Source organism: Falco rusticolus, chromosome 2 (genome assembly GCF_015220075.1).
Source record: "Falco rusticolus isolate bFalRus1 chromosome 2, bFalRus1.pri, whole genome shotgun sequence".
NCBI lineage: Eukaryota > Metazoa > Chordata > Aves > Falconiformes > Falconidae > Falco > Falco rusticolus.
In genome coordinates, this window is record NC_051188.1 from 1,405,407 (window position 1) to 1,422,821 (window position 17,415).

General features: G+C 53.4%; 1 protein-coding gene across 4 annotated transcripts; it reads right to left on the minus strand.

Annotated features, from left to right (window-relative positions):
* Positions 1-655: 655 nt before the first annotated feature.
* On the minus strand, positions 656-14,577 carry P2RY2 (purinergic receptor P2Y2). Of its 4 annotated transcripts, none has more exons than XR_005102571.1 (3): positions 9,391-10,086; positions 2,314-6,786; positions 656-2,184 (listed from the first exon to the last, which is right to left on the minus strand). XR_005102571.1 is itself a non-coding variant. In XM_037376883.1 (2 exons), the coding sequence occupies exons 1-2, from the start codon at positions 14,457-14,459 to the stop codon at positions 5,709-5,711; spliced, it is 1,095 nt and encodes a 364-aa protein (XP_037232780.1). In that variant the 5' UTR covers positions 14,460-14,577; the 3' UTR covers positions 656-5,708. The 4 variants fall into 4 exon arrangements, 2 of the variants coding, with proteins under 2 accessions (XP_037232780.1, XP_037232779.1); XR_005102570.1 differs by having other exon boundaries at positions 656-2,187; XM_037376883.1 differs by lacking the exon at positions 9,391-10,086 and adding an exon at positions 14,443-14,577 and having other exon boundaries at positions 656-6,786.
* Positions 14,578-17,415: the final 2,838 nt, after the last annotated feature.

A 17,415-nucleotide genomic window follows, 5' to 3' on the forward strand; every position in this document is an offset into this window, starting at 1 on the left:
TTTCTGAGGCGGGGGGCTGCTTTGGCACACCCTTTGCTGCAAAGGTGGGAGCCTCCAGCACCAAGCTGAGACCTTGCAGGTCATCTCGTGGGTGACGAGCCACAGCCGGGCAGCTTTCAGCTCGATGGGAAGATTTGAAGAGTTGCTGCTCCTGTATAAATCAGGCGGTTTTGGGGGACAGAGGGCTGTTTTACACCCTTTCCCATGCCCCTGGGAGGGCAGTGCTGGGCTCAGACACAAGGACTCAAACTCTTCTCTCCTGGAGCACGGGAAGGATGCTTTGTGGGCATAAATGTGCTTATATATGTATACATGTGTGTGTATACATGTGCATGTATGCATTTGCTGTGTGACAGTCCAGCTGCTCCCCAAAACAGGCATCAAGGTGTTGGTGTTTAGCCAGTGCTTAAAATTGCAGGTATTCGGGGAGAAAGAAAAAAAGAAAAGGATATTTTAAACTTCCAGGCTTTCCTGAACATTTATTTGCCAAGGAGTCTGCAAATATTGGTATTAAACCCCTGACAGCCTTAAAATAAGCTCCTCACAAAGCTGGGTGATTGATGTGTGATTTCAAACACCCACTGGCTTGGTTTCTTCCAAAGAAAATGCTGCCTTGGCCCATCCACTTTGGGGAATTTCTGCAGCAGTATGATTTTTATTTTTTTTTTTAGATTTGGGAATCTCCTCCCCTGATCTGAACACAATGTTGGTCTCCTGGGTGGCTTTGGGGCACCATCTGTCACCTTTCCTCACTCATTGTGATGGACACTTTCCAAAGCCGATGGAGGCTGTAGCATGGGGAAGTGGATGTGGTTTCTCTGGTGTCTAATATAAAGGTTGAGCTGTTGGGTGAGGGCTCCTTTGGCTCTTTCTCCTTTGCGCGACAATCTGCTTGCTATGAAACTCATAGGAGCTCAATAGTGCAGAGACTCTGTCCCTCTACTGAAATGGCCAACTAGATCAGAAATGGCTTGGAGGGGCAGACAGACTTGTTCCTTACAAAATCAAGCCCCAAGGGAGAAAACCAGAAGAAAAATGAAACCAGGACTTGCTACTCAAAAAAGAAGCGGATGTACTGAGTGGCTTACAGTAATGACTCGACCCGCTGCCCTCCTTTGCCAGATAAAGGGGCTGCTTCCTAGGCAGCCGTGATCAGGAAGGAAAAGCCCCACACTTGGATGCTGGGAAGGTCTAGGAGAAGTGTGCATCCCTCCAGCCCACGTGGCACATTTGTTTGCTTGGCAGGAAACCATCAATGCTCTAAACTTTGCCTTCCTGCTCCCAAAGCTGCAAGATAGTTAGAAAAAGTGGGTTTGGGGGGGTGTTTTTCTGTTTGTTTCTCTGAAGTAACTGCACAACCTCTGTGTCCCCCGTCAATGGGTATTATTCGTGCTTAATTCTCATTCTTGGGTTTGAATGACTCACATGAGTCAGTGCTGGCCTGAGTTGCAGAGAAATCACTGCAGGAAAAACTTGGGTGTGATGCTGTAAAACCCACAAGCTAAAGCTATTCATGTGCAAGCCCTTCGTCCGCACGGTGTTCGCCCCAGATGGGACTCCAAAACCTGGGCTGAAAATCAAGAGAGACTTTTCAGAGAGTGTATTTTGGGATGTCTAACTTAGCAATACTGGGGCTTGCAGCTATTTCTTTGGCTTTATGCTTTTGAGTCTTTGTGTTTTGGCAACTGTAAGGGCTAGAAATTTCTTTTTAAAAGAGAAGCCAAAGTGGAGCTTTCAGCCGTGGTGCAGGGGACCGTCAAGTGCTTCTGTCTCACACTGTAGGGCGATGGGCAGTTGCTGTGCCTGCATCTTAAAAACATTGCTGGGAGATCAGGTGTAAATTAATCTGAAGGCTGGAAAAATCAGCTTCGGGACAAGAGCAAAGGACTTTCAGCTCCTTACTTTATTGCTGAGCAGCTTTCAAGGTGATTTGATCACGGGCTGTAATAAATTCATCAATGGAGGTGAGTGTGTCCTCACTTGCCTTGTTTCATCAGCAGAGATGGGCACAGCAAAGGCCAGGATGGGGAGCAAGAGGCAGGTAAATTGCAACGGAAAACAAAATGGTTTGGCGGTTGGTTTTTTTCATGGGGACTGTGGTTAGGCTCAGGAAACCTTCTTCTCTTTGAGAACTAGAGGTTTCAGCATGTGGAGGGAAACTTCTTGCTTTGGTGGCTCCGTGAACTGCTGGATGAACCAGAAAAAAAATATGATCTATGGGATAGGAGATTAATTGCTTAGAGAGTCACTAATTAATTAACCAAGCAATTCCTTCTGGTCTTCAACAGGAGAGGCCTAGGAGAAGCTACTTACCAAGTCCATGGAGATACAACCAAAAAGATTGGCTATTGTCTTTGTCATGCTGCCAGGGCTTCTGGCCCCCATGAAGCCCTGCCGTGACCATGTGGCTTCCCTGCACCTGGCTTCTGCCAGAAATGGTGGGACCAGCCCCCTGCACATTAGGTGGAGGTCAAGATTCACAGAGGCGGTTTTGCTTGGCAGATGGAATCCAGGAGCAGTGGTCTCTTCGGGGGCATTTTTGACCCTGCCTGAATCTCTGCCAGACCTTTAAGGGGTAAATCAGAGGGTTTGGGTCAGCCTGTTGCAGTTATGGGGCATTGCTGTAAGGGTCTGCAGCGCAATGCCCATGGGCACGCTGCAAGGAGATACACAACCCCACTGGGGATGGGTTAGAGAGAGGACCGAAGACCTGCTCAGTGGCTTTTAAGGTCCAGAGGTTGCTCTGATGGCTATAAGGAGCCATCCTGGGGTGTAATAGGATGCTGCAACTTGTCTCCACAGCAAGTTCACATCTGAGACAGTTGAGTTGCTCCTCTGGGTCCTTCTGTCTCAGAGAAGCAAGGATGCAGGACAAGCACTGGTGTTACTGTACTTTCTGGAAAAGGGGAGAGAGCAGCAAGAAAAAGTGAAAGTCTCCTTAATGAACTGCTGGGTTTGTGGGTGCTCCATCAGGCCTTTCCATCTCAGCTCCATTTCACCTTGAGCAAGGATGAGAAGTCTTGATCACCTGTCTCTTGGGGTGACCACCTCCTCTACAGACTCCTATAGGAGTTCAGATGCTGGAGGTATCTACTTGTGGAGCCCATGTGTGGACAGCTGTATCTGGAGCTTCAAATATGTCTATGACATTCAACAACCCAGTTTCTATCTCCAGTATCCCCTCTTCTTTGTACGTATCAGAGGAGATGGCAGAAAGAGTGCTCATAGTAGAAATAAATTTATTCACTATAAGAAATCTGAGGTGTTTGTATGTTACAAAAATAAAAATGTACAGTCATCGTCACAAAACCTCTTTCTTTTTTCTTTTTTTTAGTATAAGTTAGTGCTTTTACAAACAAAAAAAATATCTATATATAAATTTCCAGTTGGTACCTCTCCAACCACTCTGCATCTGAACAGTGCCACCAGTTTGTGCAGGACCAAGGTCACAGGAGGACCCCGCAATGGGACTGGCAGTGTTGCCCAAGGTGGTCGTTTGAAGCTGGCTCATGCTAGCTCCGAGAAAGGTGGGACTGCCTAGCAGGACTGCAGGAGTGAACTCTGAGCATATTTTGTTGAATTATTCAGAGCACGTAACTTGGCGTTCATGCTGCTTTTTGGCAAGTGTGGGAGACCAAGCGAGACCTGGCCTGGAGTTACGTTTGTACCAGTGCAGCACTTCGGATGAATAAATTCCTCCCAGTTATTTGTCTCGCACTGGTGACTACGCTGCGACACTCCCCACGAAGCCAAGCTCCCTTCACCTGCCCAAGTCAAAAAAGGTGCTGCCATGGGGGAAGTCCTGTCTCAACCCAACCCTTTCCTAAAAGTGCACTCAGGGATGAGATGAACCATTTAATCTAATTGTTCATCAAATCATCAAATTGTTCTGTTTTTCTTTGACGATGGTGTTCAGAGCTGAGACAGTCCCCTCTTTGCCTCCTGTGGTTGTGACATTGGTGGCTGGGACAAAAGCCATCCATAGGACCACGTCTCCACAAAGCCCGGATCTCAGGAACCTCCCATTTAACCCTGAATGGTCCCAGTCACCCTTGGACTAAACTCAGCTGGTTACACCGTGGCGTGCCTTTACCTCCATCGAGCCACATCATAAGAGGGAGGGATGGGAGACATGAAGAGGAGGCCTGAGGCATTGGTCTAAACCAGGATCAAATGTGTTTGCCTAATCCTAAAATAGAGTCAGGGCTGCTTTTACAAAAATATGACTCGTCCAGTGCTGCAGCACAAGCAATTTTCATTTTTGGGGTGAGGAATCAGCATCCTCGTGGCAAAGCTGGGCAAGGAAGCCATGGGCCTCGGCTCTTGGCTCTCTAACCCAACAATTACAGAGAGAAAGATCAAGTGGACTTTCTGGTGAAATGTTTTGTGGCTATTTTCTCCAGTTTACTTTGAACTGTCCTGGCTGATGTGGGATGCAAGCCCAAATCCAGAGAGGCCTGGGGTCAAGCCTAGCACCATGTTTTACTGTTATGGCTCCTAAACCCAGGGTTTAGTGCTGCCAGATTTCCCAGGGAAGATCTACACTGTCAGGAAGGGCTATGCTGATTGGCTCCAGTGGAGCACTGGGATTACTGGGATTATGGGGAAACCAGACAGCAGCATCTGGGCAGCATTTTGGGTCATGGCAAGCTGCTAAAGGTCTGAGAGGGCTGTCACCTCTGAGCAGCAATGAGAATGTAGCAGCGTTCAGCCAAGGGAACAAGCAATGGTCTTTGCTTCTTTGCTGGTAACATGAGTCACTAGTAAGGGGGTTAAAAAGAAGACATGAAGACCTCACCCTAGATTTTAATGAGCTGGAGATGATTATTAAAGTCAGCAGCTGAAAGGAAGCTACATGTTCCTAAAAGCTTTTCAAGGGTGAACATTGTTGCTGGGAAGCACTGATGGGTCTTTTGAAAGATACTGACCCCACTGGAGAAACCTACAGGGGACCTGCTTGATGGTACCAGTAAACTCCAATGGATGGTACTGGCATAATCCAGTGGGATGGGAGGTCCACCATTTTTAATGGGAAGCCAGCCCTTGGACAGGAGCTAGGAGTCCCCTCCCGGCTCTGCCAGCAGATGCCGGGGCACGAAGCTGTGAGAGCATTTCTTCAGGGATGCATAGCTGTGGGAGACCCCTTCCCGCTGCAGGAGGTATTTGCACTTAGCAATTTATTGATCTGTTTAGCAGAACCACAGCTGACTCCTCATCGACCAAAAGCCTCTCCTCCCTCACCAAGGCACAGAGAAACTCTTGTTACCTCTGTGCTAGCGGATCTGGAGAAGGGCAGATGGATTTCTTTAGGTGGACCTTTTGCACACAATGTTTCTGCTTTAGAAAGTGTTCTAAGACATTCAGGGCATGGTTTGTTTTAGCAGATTTGGCCACCATGATAGAGGTCACCCAGCCTCACTGGTGGAGAGGAGCCATTCAGCGTTGAGCAGAGAGGCAGGCTTGGATGAAGAGGCAGAGATACGGGGTTTTGTGTATAACCACAGCGGCACCTTCCCGGGGAAAAAAAAAAAAGGCATTTGAAACAGCAACAAGCAGAGACTGCGTTTAACAAGGACCATGCTGAACTGGGTGCAAGCCAAGGCACTGCAAACACCAAAAACCTCGGGCCCTGAAGCATCCTGACCTCCCTTCACACCTGGGATAAACCCTTCTGTCACGGAGAAGATGCTGGCTGTGCTGGAGCGGAGCTAGGATTTCGCATCCTTGGATAACGTGTCTGTGTTGCTGCTGGTTTCCAGGTGACTGTTGGGCACAATGCCCAGAGCCATTTCATTTTGAGGCTTCCCTGGCATTTTGCTGCCTGCAAACTTCCTAAATCGCTGTCCGGCTAAGAAATACAAAATGGGATCCAGGCAGCTGTTGGTGCTAGCTAGGGGACGAGTCACCTTATAGACTAAATTGATAGCATTGAGGGTCTGACAGCTCAAGTCCCAGCTCCGGAACGAGTAGTACAAGGTACGAGTGACATGGAAAGGAAGAAAACAAACGATGAAGACCACCAAGACAATGATTATCATCTTGACAGACTTCTTTTTGGATCGGGACAGCCGGGAGATCCCCCGTGTGGGCTGCAGCAGCCTCCGGGCCATTAGGCAGTAGCAGATGATGATGGTGAGGAAAGGGATGCAGAAGAGCAGCACCAGCATCACCGAGCTGTAAATGACAAACTGGCCAAAGAGGTCCTTGCTGGATGTATCGTGGCAGGTGATGGTGTCACGCTTCACGCTGGTGGTGACGAAGAAGAGCACAGGTGACTGGCACACGACAGTCACCACCCACACAATGACGGACACCCTCCGGGCGTAGCGGACGTGCCCCCACTGCAGTGACTTCAGTGGGAAGCAGATGCCCAGGAATCGATGGATGCTGATGCAGAGGAGGAAAAGGATGCTGCAGTAGAGGTTGGTGTAAAACAAGAAGCGAACTATCTTACACAAGCCCACGCTGAAGGGCCAGTTGTCCCCCATGGCATAATAATACACCAGGAGCGGCAGGGAGACCACATAGAGTGTGTCAGACACGGCTAGGTTGAACATGTACGTGGTAGAGGCATTCCAGGTCTTGATCCTGAAGATGAAAGCATACAGGGCCAGCAGGTTGAGAAAGAGCCCCACCACACACACAATGCCGTAGGAGACAGGCAGCAGGACATACTTGAAGTCCTCATCAAATATGCACTTGTAGGTGTTGTCTCCTGTGCCACCTGGGTCCAAAGAGCTGTTGATGACTCTGATCCAGGCTGGAGTCGTTAGATTCGCCATCACCCTAGGGGTAAGCAAAGATGCTGTAAGGTCATGGAGGTAAGGAGTCCCTGGAAGAGGTGGGTTAGATGAGAAAACCCCAGTGCCACAATGCCGTCACACCTCCCACACCTGGGAATTCAACTGAGACCTCCTGCAGCCCCGTGCAACGCCCCAGTTCACCCTTCCCACCAGGTTCACACAGAAATCTGGTCTCCTGTGCCACAGAACAGAAGAGGCCCTCTATTCTGTGTTTAACCATCCAGACTCAGATGACCCTTGTGAAAGGTGAGTCCCACTAAATCCCTGGCGGAAAGGCCAAGAAAAGGGAACAGTGCTCTTCAGCAGGCAATCCCTGTGACTGGCAGGGTCCTGATTTCAGAGGTCCTCAGCTCCTTCTGGCAGAGCAAACATCACCACAACATCTGGAGTCCCCTGTAATCAAACCTTGCCAAAGGGACCATGTTCTCCATCACAGAGGCTCTGCCTGGGTTGGTTGTTGATGATGATGGGGTTTTAGTGGGTTTAGTGTTGGGCTGACGGTAGCCATCTCACTGGTCCCCCCCTTCCTAGCCACGAGACCTGCTCCTCCAGCATCACCACCACCAGACAATCTGCCCGTGCTTGCACAAAGCTGGTTTATGCATGGGAGTGACCAGTTGAGACGAGAAAAATAGTCTCAAAAGAGTCTCTGCAGACACACAGAGTCTGGCACTGTCTGTGTCAGGAAGGACAAGGGCCCCTTTGTGCGTCAGGGACAGCCCACGACCCGGCCGACACATGATTGCTCAGCAAGCCCATCAGCCGGGGATCAAATTAAAATGCATTTGCCTCCCTGTGGAAGAAGCTGGATTGATCTCACTGCTGTACCGCGTTACAGGGAGCCCACGGAAACGGGGTCACAGGGAGATTCCAGCGCAGGAGCTCAGCGACCGGGAGCTACTGCGGGAGGAAAGGTTTGAGTTGAGTAAAGATGCCCTTTGCATGAGTATGTGGGATGTGCCCTGACCCAAATCTCACCATCATTTTAGGTAGAAAAGAGCAATACCAGCCTTCTCAGCTAAATGGTTCAGCTCTAATCTGGTGCCACCATGCTGTGGGATGGGGTGGGCATGCTTTCTTGCAAACAAGCACCGTTTTGACCCAGAGCTATCCTGTACCTGCCTCCAATTCAGATCTTGCAGGGAAGGAGGCAACGAGGGTCTCCTAAAACCTGCCAACCTGGGTGGTCTCTCACTGAAGCAAAGCACTGTGGCATTAAAAGGCACCTTGACAACTCATACCTGATGGAGAAGGGGTGAAGTGAAGCCTCTAGCGCATCATATGGGGATAATCCTAGCCCTTGTTCCAAGGACTGGATAAATAACCTGTCCAGATGTGGTACAGACACGATCCCTAATGATGTCTCCCCCACTGTGCTGCTTTCCCCCTTGGAGCAGACCACAAGCAGTGCTGGCCGAGGGTCACGCTCGCCAAGGACGTAGGCAGAAATCACATGCCCACTCACACCCTGACTAATCTGCAACATCTGCAAAACCCCACACATAACTTTGGGAACCACTCTGCAATGAACATGAGGAGCCAGGACTGATCTTACTCTGTCCTAGCCCCTCAGTTTTGCTTTTCCTGCACCTGGTTCAGTCCTCAGCAACAGGGTTGTCCCTGTTGGATGGAGAGGGTTGACAGTGCTCAGACAGACGGAAAAACACTTTCCAGTTACTCTTCTCAACTTCTTCCTTCTCTCTGAGCTTTGCAGATCTGCAGCCGATGAGACAGAGGTTGCCCACGGTCCTGGCAGCCAATTAAACAGGTTGGACAGGCCACCACAACCAGGAGAAACCACACAAGATGCCCTAAAAGACTCAGGAAAGGGCCACAGGGCCGCAGATGCTTCAGCCTTGCACATAGCTTCTCCATGCCTTTGCATCTGCACCCCCCAGTCCCCTGCAGACAACCTGTCACCCAGCTCTGAAGCACTGATGGGGCAAGATAACCCATCTTCCAGCCCACCTGCCTGCAGGCCCCTGTGCCCTCAGCTGGAAAACCCAGCAAGGTATTTGAAACCCATCTGGAAGCCAAGGTGGGGAATCTCCTCCGGCGCACAGGGCAGCACGGGCTGCTGCAGGCCACGCTGCAGCCACGGATGTGCCAAGACACACATCTCCATCGCCATCCCAAGGAGCAGACAGGGCTCTCTGGCTGGCCTGAACGGGGCAACCATGGGGAGAAGCTCACAAGGCAGCCTTGTTCTTGCCATCATGCTCTCCCTCCTTTTCCTTCTGGAAATGCCAAAGCCTTTCTTTTTTCTTTTTTTCCCTACTTTTGCCCAGAATCTCTAGGACAAAACCTGCTGTGTCTGTCGGGGCCATGGCTGCCATCCACCCCCTCACCCCCAGCCCTGCTGCATCCGCAGCGGGCGAGCCGGAGGGGACACAGCCAGCTGAGCATGTGAAGGCATAAAAGCTGGCAGCTGCCCTTTCCTCTGCCTACGGGCCAGACGGCACGAACGACAGCTCTTACAGTGATGCATCAAGCCCCCAGCGGGGGTGAGCAGAGGGTGAAAGCCACAGCGATCCCTGAAGATGCCGAGCTGGATAAATACTTCTGTGACTACCAAAAGCAAACCCACCATGATGCTTCAGTAAGAACCACCTGCGTCTGCTTCATCAGCTCTCCTGGCCCTTCCCAGGATCATGGCAGGAGGCTTTTTCTCTAGCGTTGAATGCAGGTGACCACACACAGCTTTTTAGGTGCTCTCCAGCCACCCGTGCTGAACAAGGGCATCGCCCTGACCAGCTTCCTCCATGCTGGACTGTGCATCGGGTCTGGTTGCAACGGCTGGACCATATCGCTCTTTGCAGTGTAGCCTTGGACCTGTTTATTCCATGGGACATGGTTTACTTTTCCCAGCAAACAGGTACCATCAGCTGCAGTGGATGAAGACAGCATGTAAGAGGAGCCCTGTGATGAGAGGAGTCCAGGCAGATCAGTGTTGCAACCCCAGCAGCCACGTGCCCTCAAATATATATACCCACAGGCATGTGCATGTGATGCCTGCATCCCAAAATGCTCCCGTAACAGTATCCACCATGGCCAGGCAGGGGATACTTAGATGAGTCAACAGGGGGAAGGAGGGGGCTGTCATTGGAGAAGGTCACAGGCAGCCGAGGGATGGGCAGGACCCAGGGCCAGCACAGGAGGACCATGGATTGGACACGGAATCACTGAGTAAAGGGCTTTAATCCCAGTTTCTGCCCCATTTTTCAGCATTCCTGATGCCATCCAGGCGGTCACCATCCATCCCGCGGTGTTTCGTGTTTGGGAGCCTGCCAGCAGAAGCAAAGTCACAAAAGGAAACAAAGCACAACCAAATCACGACTTCGATGAATGCATTTTCGGGGGGGGGAGGGGTGATGAAGTTTAATTGACCTTCCCAAATAATTAATGTGGATTAATTTACTGGCAGGACCTCACAGACACAACCCTTCCTTCTGCCAGTGTGAAACCCTGGGAAATCAAACCCATGCGGCACGGACGCACCGACTGCGACCACAGCTCCCAGTGTTTAACGCTGGAGGTCAAAACCACAATCCATTTCTCGCATCTTCCCCACCAACTCCTTTGCAACAGACACAAGGAGAGCGTGGGTGTTTTCCCTGCCCTAATTTATAGGCATTTAGTAGACTCATCAAAATCCTCGCTCCAGATCAGGAACTGCTCGAGACACTGGGAAGCAAACGACCCAGCATCATTTTTCTCTCCTTTGGGACCATGGTTGAAACTCTCTGCAACCAAAACCAAACAGACGGCGCGTTCAGATGCTGCCGAGCCTGTCTGGTTGGGAGACGTGAGATGGGACCAGGCTGAAATGTGAGCCTGGCCGCACTGCCTGGTTTTCATCTGCCCTTTCCACTCGGCTCCTTTCCGCTGCAGTGACCTTCAGTGCCTTTCTCCTCTGGGCTGGCTCCGGCCACCAGCGTGGGCTGAGGATAACCCCAGTCATCGCGCTCCCACCAGCTGCATTGCTCCCTGGAGCTTCTCCCACCAGTCCCACAGCCAGATACCTCCAAGATACATTTCCAAGACACCCAAAAGCAAGCTTTAAGCAGTTGAAGGGGCTTTACGCATCTCCCTGCCCAGAGTCCCAGGTAATGTCCGCTTTTATCCCCCATGGGTCTGACCCAGTCCTTCCCCCAACCCCAAAATAGCCAGAAACCCTCATTCCTCCCAAAATAAACATGCAAAGAATCTGTTTCTTTTCTTTTCCCCAAAAAAGCACCTTGGAGGACACTGGGCAGCTCCACTCTGGCTGGCAGAAATGGAGCTGCTCCACTGAAGCGACCCCGTGCCTCAGTTTCCCCTCCTGCCCCCAGGCTGAGAAGCAGCAGAGCTGAATTTGTTTTCTCCATGAAAAGTATTCTTCTGGGGGAGTTTCAGTTTCCTAGAGGGCTTTTCTGTAACCCAAGCTAAAAAGGAGAGAGGGAGTTTGGATATAAGATAACCTTATGATTTTGTTTGTAGGTCAAATAAAATGTTTTGCTTTGAGTCAAATGACTTTTTCTTGGAATTCCTGGTTTCTCCCAAGAAACTCCCTGAATTCCTCGCTGAATCAATCCCCCTTTCAGCCTCCGCTTCCCAGGCTGTACTAAAACCTCCTGCCTTCGTCCACACCATAGGAAGTCAATCCGGATTAACCAAAGCTGCAGCTTTAGGGCAAATTAGATAAAAGCATTAAACCCATCAGTGCCAGCGCTCGCTCGTGCATAATTAAAGCCGCCCTCATTTGGTTGAACCTGACCCGATTCCCAGCACGGCAGGTCTCCGGGGACGGATCCTGCTGGAAGCAAGTATCATCCTGGCCAATATTTAATCCTTTCTTCAACATTTCCTTTCCTGCTACAGCAAATGTCATGCTCCCTGCGTGTCTTTCCCCTGCATCCCCACATCACCTGCCCCCAGGAGCCCCTGCAGCACCCCCTGGGGTTGGGGGCAGATCCCATTTGAAACCCCCCCCCAAACCTGGATTTTTATTTATCACGAGGGGGAAATGGGGCGTTTGCATCCTTTAGGCTTCCTGGGGAGCAAAAGGAGCCCTGTGCTGGTTGTTATACCAGGGATTTGACTTTGGGGTTTGCCCTCCATGGTTTTCTGGTGCTCACTAGAGGAAGGGACGGTTGGACTGAGAGAAGACTGTGGGACCAGTTTCTGGTCAATCACCTGCTTTTGGTTACTGTTTTACCCTACAAGCCCCGTATGTGGGAGAAATGACATTTCCACGAAGACCTACCAGCCTCCTGCCCAAACCAAGGGAGTCACCCGTCAGCACCACGGCCCCGCTGGCAGAACCGAACGTGCTCTGCCCATCTGGGAGATAACCAGCATCCGAGACCGGGGATAACAAAATTATCAGGCTCAGCCATGGCACCAGCAGTTACTGCGAAGCCAAAGCAGCAACTAACCCCAGAAAACCCCAGGCACGGGGTGGGCTTTCGGTGGGATAATTTGCTCCTCCATATGGAGCATCCTGTGGGAGCAAAAAGGGTCTTTGCTTCATGGACTAGTTCCTGTTAAGGCTTTAACAGGGGATGCTGAGCATTAAGGCAGGACCACGGCATGGCCGGCAGCACGCTTCGCTGCCAGCCAACTATTCATGGCTTTGGCTTTATGTCAATAACTGGAGATAAAAATCACATCGGGCGGAGACAGGGTAAAGCCACTTGGTGCCAGGACAGTCAAAAATACCTCTCGGGGTTTTATAAACCACTAAGCCCTGGGATGCAGCTGCACTCCAGGGCTCGGCAGCATGTTTAGGGGTCTCCCCCTCCTGCACTGGAGCTCTTAGCCCGTCAGCCACTGAGGCTGAAGGCCACGGTTCCCTTTGCTCGGGTATAAATGAGGAAGAGGAACTCGGGACACGTGCCTGGAGGTAATGAAATGGCCCAATTTCAGCAGCAGTGAGCCATGCGCCAGGGGCACCGTGCCCCAGCGTCAGCAGCCCCCCCCCAGGAGCGGGGTTTGCTGCTCCCTGCCTTGTGCACAGGAAGGGAGCGGGTTGCCAAATGGGTTTTGCAATAAGCTGATAAGAAAACCGGAGCAGAAATAGAAATAAGATGCTTCACCCTTAAAGTTGCTCCTGCAGTGATGCCCACCCAGCGCCCAGCTCTGGGGAAGAAGGCATTTTTGGGGTTAGGAGCTATTACAAGGAGTCAAAGAGTTTGAAAACAGAGTCTCGTTGATCCCGATGCAAATTAAAAGACCCCCAAATAAATTACATAGGGAGCCCAGCATGCAAAGAGGTGGAAAAACACAAGCCGGAGTAAAGCAGGGAGTCAGCTCCACGGCTTTTACCAGAGGTGTGTACGGGAAACCCCTGCTAAACAGCCAGCAAATTCCCCCGGGACGGGAGAAACCAAGCGGCAAAAGAGATTATTGGGAATTAATGCATAAACAATCGAATAATTCAGGCGAGGAGGAGCAAAGGGAGCCCAGGAGGCTTCTCGAGTGCCCGGCGGAGCCCTCCACGCCAGCAGCAGCCCACGGCAGCAGCCTGCTGCCTGCCACTGCCCTGACCACCCTGTCTGTGGGGCAGTCGGGGGCTTCGGGGCACTTTCTGTGGGGTTATGTGGGGCGTGAGCTGCCCCCACACTGAGGAGAAGTGGGGTTCAGCTCTGCCCATCCAGTGTCCCGCTCCCTGCTGCGGGTGCTCGGGGACCCTCTGTCATCCCCCCAGCAGCAAGCATCACCCCTGCGTGGCCACGGGGCTGTGAGCACACGGGGGTGCATGCGTGTGCCCCCCACCCGTGTGTGCGCATGTGCGCGTGTCCCTCCCGCTCACAGGCATGTGTGGGTGGGTGTCCCCATATGCGTGTCCTCCCTACCCGTGTGCATGTGCGTGTGGGTGTCCCCAACCCATGTGTGTGTGCGTGCCCATCTCACCCGTGTCTGTTGTGTGCGTGTCCTCCCCACCTGTACGTGTCTGTGTGCGTGTCCCCCCACACGAGTGCCTCCCCCCTACCAGTGTGTATGTGTATGTGTGCATGTCCCCCCACCCACGCGTGTCCCACTCGTGTCCGTCTGCTTGTCCCCCTGAACCCATGTCCGTGTGTGTCCCCCCTCCGTGTGTATATACGTGTTTGTGTGCCCCCCACCTGTGTGCATATGTGTGCACACACAGGGCTGCGTGCATGTCTGTCCCCCCCGTGTCTCTATGTATGTGCACGTCCCCCCACCCATGTGCGTGTATATGTGTTTGTGTCCCCCCACCTGTGTCTGTGTCCATGTCTGTGCGTGTCCCCCCACCCATGTGCATGTTTGTGTGTGTGTCCCCCACCTGTGTCTGTCTGTCCATGCGTGTCCCCTCACCCATGTGTGTGTTTGCGTGTGTGTGTGTCCCCACCTGTGTCCGTGTCTGTATGTGTGTCCCCCATGTGCGTGTTGGTGTGTGTGTCCCCCACCTGTGTCTGTCTGTCCATGCGTGTCCCCCCCACCCATGTGCGTGTTTGTGTGCGTGTCCCCTACCCGTGTCCGCGTGTCCGTGCGCGCCCCCCACCCCGCCTGCCCACTCCCCCCGTGCACACCCGCACCGCGGGGGTCGCACCCCCTCGTCCCGCACTGTCGCACGCGCGGGCAGGACACGCACGCCCCCTCCCCGGTCCCCCCGGTCGGCCGCGGCCCCGCTCACCGGGCTGGGCGCTCCATGCCGGCGGCTCCGTGCCGATCGCCGCGCTCGGCTCAGGGGGGCGGCGGGGGCAGCGCCATGGCCGGGCTCGCCCCTTCCCCCGCGGCCGGTGCCGCCGCCTGGGAGCCGGGCAGCGCCGGGGCAGGGCCGGGCCGCGCCGCCCCCCGGGCCGGGAGCGGGGCAGGGCCGGGCCGGGACCGCCCCCGGGAGCGGGGCCCGAGTCCCCCTCTGGGGTTGGAGCCGTGGATGGGATCCGGGCCGGGAGGGGGGCCAGCCCCCCCAGCCCCCCCAGCCCGGGGCTGGGACCGGCGCTGGGAGCGGGACGGGAACCCGACCGCTCCCCACCCCGCCCCCGCCCCCAACCCCGGGGATGGGAGCGTGGATGGGACCGGGGTTCGGGTCAGGAAAGGAGCCACCCACCCCCCCCACCCCCCCCCGCTCCTCCCCCTCCCCGGGGATGGGAGCATGGATGGGATCGGGGCTGGAACTGGGACTGGGCTCCCCCCGCACCGGCACTGGGAGCGGGGCTGATGCTGGGACTGGAGCCCCCTCTCCAGGAATGGGACCGTGCATGGGGCCAGGGCTGGATCCCACCCGCCCGGGGCTGGGGCCAGTCACCCTTACTGCATCCAACCTTCCCCCTGCATCTGCAGCGGCCCCAGGGCTCCCCCGAGAGCTGCCTCCCCCAGGGAGTGCCCTGGTGACCACATCCCGGGCTGCCCTGGCACTGGAGCTTGCCCCGGTGGCAGAGCCCACAGTCCCTTACCCAGGGCATGGAGCAGCCAAATGGGGGGAAGGGGGTCCCAACACCCACCTCGGGGGTGAAGAAATGCCTCTGAACCAGGTGGATGAGCCCGGCTTGCTGGTCCTGCCGTGGCCACCCTGATGTGGGACACTGTCCCACTGTGGGTGACACCGAGCTGTGCCCCCTCGGGCCCAGGGTGGGTACCAATGTACCTCAGGTGATGCCCTGCAGCACATCCCTTGCAGCAAACTGGCTTCATTCCCAAGGGGAACAATGGGGAGGGGGGGACATGAGATGGAAAAGGGACTTCGAGGCCAAGTTTGGCTCTGATTTTAGAGAACCAGTTCCCATCAACCAACCAGCAAGCTGTCAGCTCAAAACTAGCTGCCTTGCCATCACCTCCCCAGGGTGGAGGAATTCGTTTTAGAGAAGAGTAAATTTGGGGGCCTGATGCATTGCAGGTTCTTCTGCTTCACTCTCATTTTCCTGGGAGCCACATGCTGATGAAATGCTGCTTCCTTGGGGAGCTGCATGTTGATGAAATGCTGCTTCCTTGAGGATACAGGTAAACCCTTGAGAAAAGGGATGCTGCACCCCTTGCATCCCAACATTTGGATTTTTCATCCAGGGAAGAGATTGTTGGAGTCAGGAGGATGTGGCAGAAGGTTTGCTCAAGGTTCACTCCTTGCCGTGTCTTCTCCTGTGAACTGCTGGGGGCTAGGTTCAACCACAAATGGGGGTCCGGCTGCCGCAGAGGGTAGCAAACCTGTCAAAATTCTTCTGCTGGGATGCAAAATATCTACAGAAACCTGAGGGCAAACTGGACCATACTGCGGAAGAAAAGTCCTTCAAGGGTCCTACATTTCTAGGAAATACATTGACTTCAGGCGTTGCTGGTGTGAACCAGAAAATTGTACCCCTCGTTCCCCAAACACCCTGTGGAGATGCTCTGGGGTCTGTCTCCATTCAGCCCTGGTATGACACAGCCTCCCAGGAAGCTATGGAGGGCCACCAGCGTCTTCGGAGCCTGCCCTCTCCCTGCAGATGATTGATGCCCAAGTGAAGGGGTGGCCAGGTTCAGCCCTACCTCCCCGATGGGCCTCACCCACCTGGGCTTAAAACCTTCAGACGTGGGGGAACTGGAGGGTTTCTGGGCAGGATGAGGCTGGAGAACAAGCCCCACCAAATTGTGGGCAGGTGGCCCAGTTGTTTTTCTCCACCACGAGCCCCAGCGTTCCCCTGTGTATTCCCCATCTGTGTCCATGGGTGTAAGCCAGATTTTCCTTCTGCATCTGGATCTGGTTTCACGTGGGGGCTCCTGGTGCCTCCTGTATGTAGCTGGGGGGGAACCATAAAGCCCCTGAAGGAGGAGGGGAAGGGCACTGATGCCATCTAGTACTCACAGGTAGAAAGTGGCAGCTGCCTAAGGAGGCATTAGCCAGTGCAAAGAGGATACGAAGGTCTGGCACGGAAATGGTGCTGCAGAGATCTTGCTGACGGACCTCCATGCCAGAAAACAACAACAAAAAAAAGCCCGTTTCCTTCTTCTGATGTAATTTGTTTGAGGAGGGAAAACAAAACATCACATTGCAGCTATTTGAGCCTGATAAGGGAGGAAGGACAAGCTTGTTGCTTGCACAGAGGGAGGGAGATGCCTGAGCAGAGCTGTTGAGTGAGGCTCAGAAAGGTGAAGCTGCCTAGAAGTGCCCTGCTGGGATGCCAGCGTGGTGCAGAGTTAAGCCCATCTCTCTGGGATTTGGAAACACTTCTTGGGCAAGGGTTGGGTTAACTAGACCTATAGCACCCTGGTTTCAGCCTCCAAATCCTTTGACCTGTCTCCCTCTGAAGGAGGGATGATGTCCAGAGATGATGGATGGAGATGTGGATGACGTCCAGAGATTTGTTTTCTGTCCTTGCACAGGCTTTGGCCCATGGGGTGATCGCTGCTGCTCAGCAGCCCTTGCTTGGCGCCATCTCCCCCAGCCTGATCCCCCGAGGTCTGAACACCTGCAGCTCTTCCACAGCACAAGACAAAGCCAAACTCAAGACAAGAAGCAGGTGGCTTATTGATGTCAAGGGGTGATTAATTATGACCACAACCAGCTGAGAGGTTTGGTCGGCAACTCGTTGCTGGATGCTTCAACAAGCAACAGGAGATGTTTCCCTAAAAGCTTGTTTGGAGTGGGAAAGTGGTCCCCTGGAGAGTCCTCTTCCCATCAGACCTTTTCCAA

Excerpts from the sequence above, each read along its gene's own strand:
- P2RY2 (XM_037376882.1), bottom strand. The coding sequence starts at position 9,428 with ATGAAGCAGACGCAGGTGGTTCTTACTGAAGCATCATG. Across the intron at positions 6,787-9,390 it reads GTTCTTACTGAAGCATCATG|GGTGATGGCGAATCTAACGA; the intron begins GTGGGTTTGCTT and ends GCTTACCCCTAG.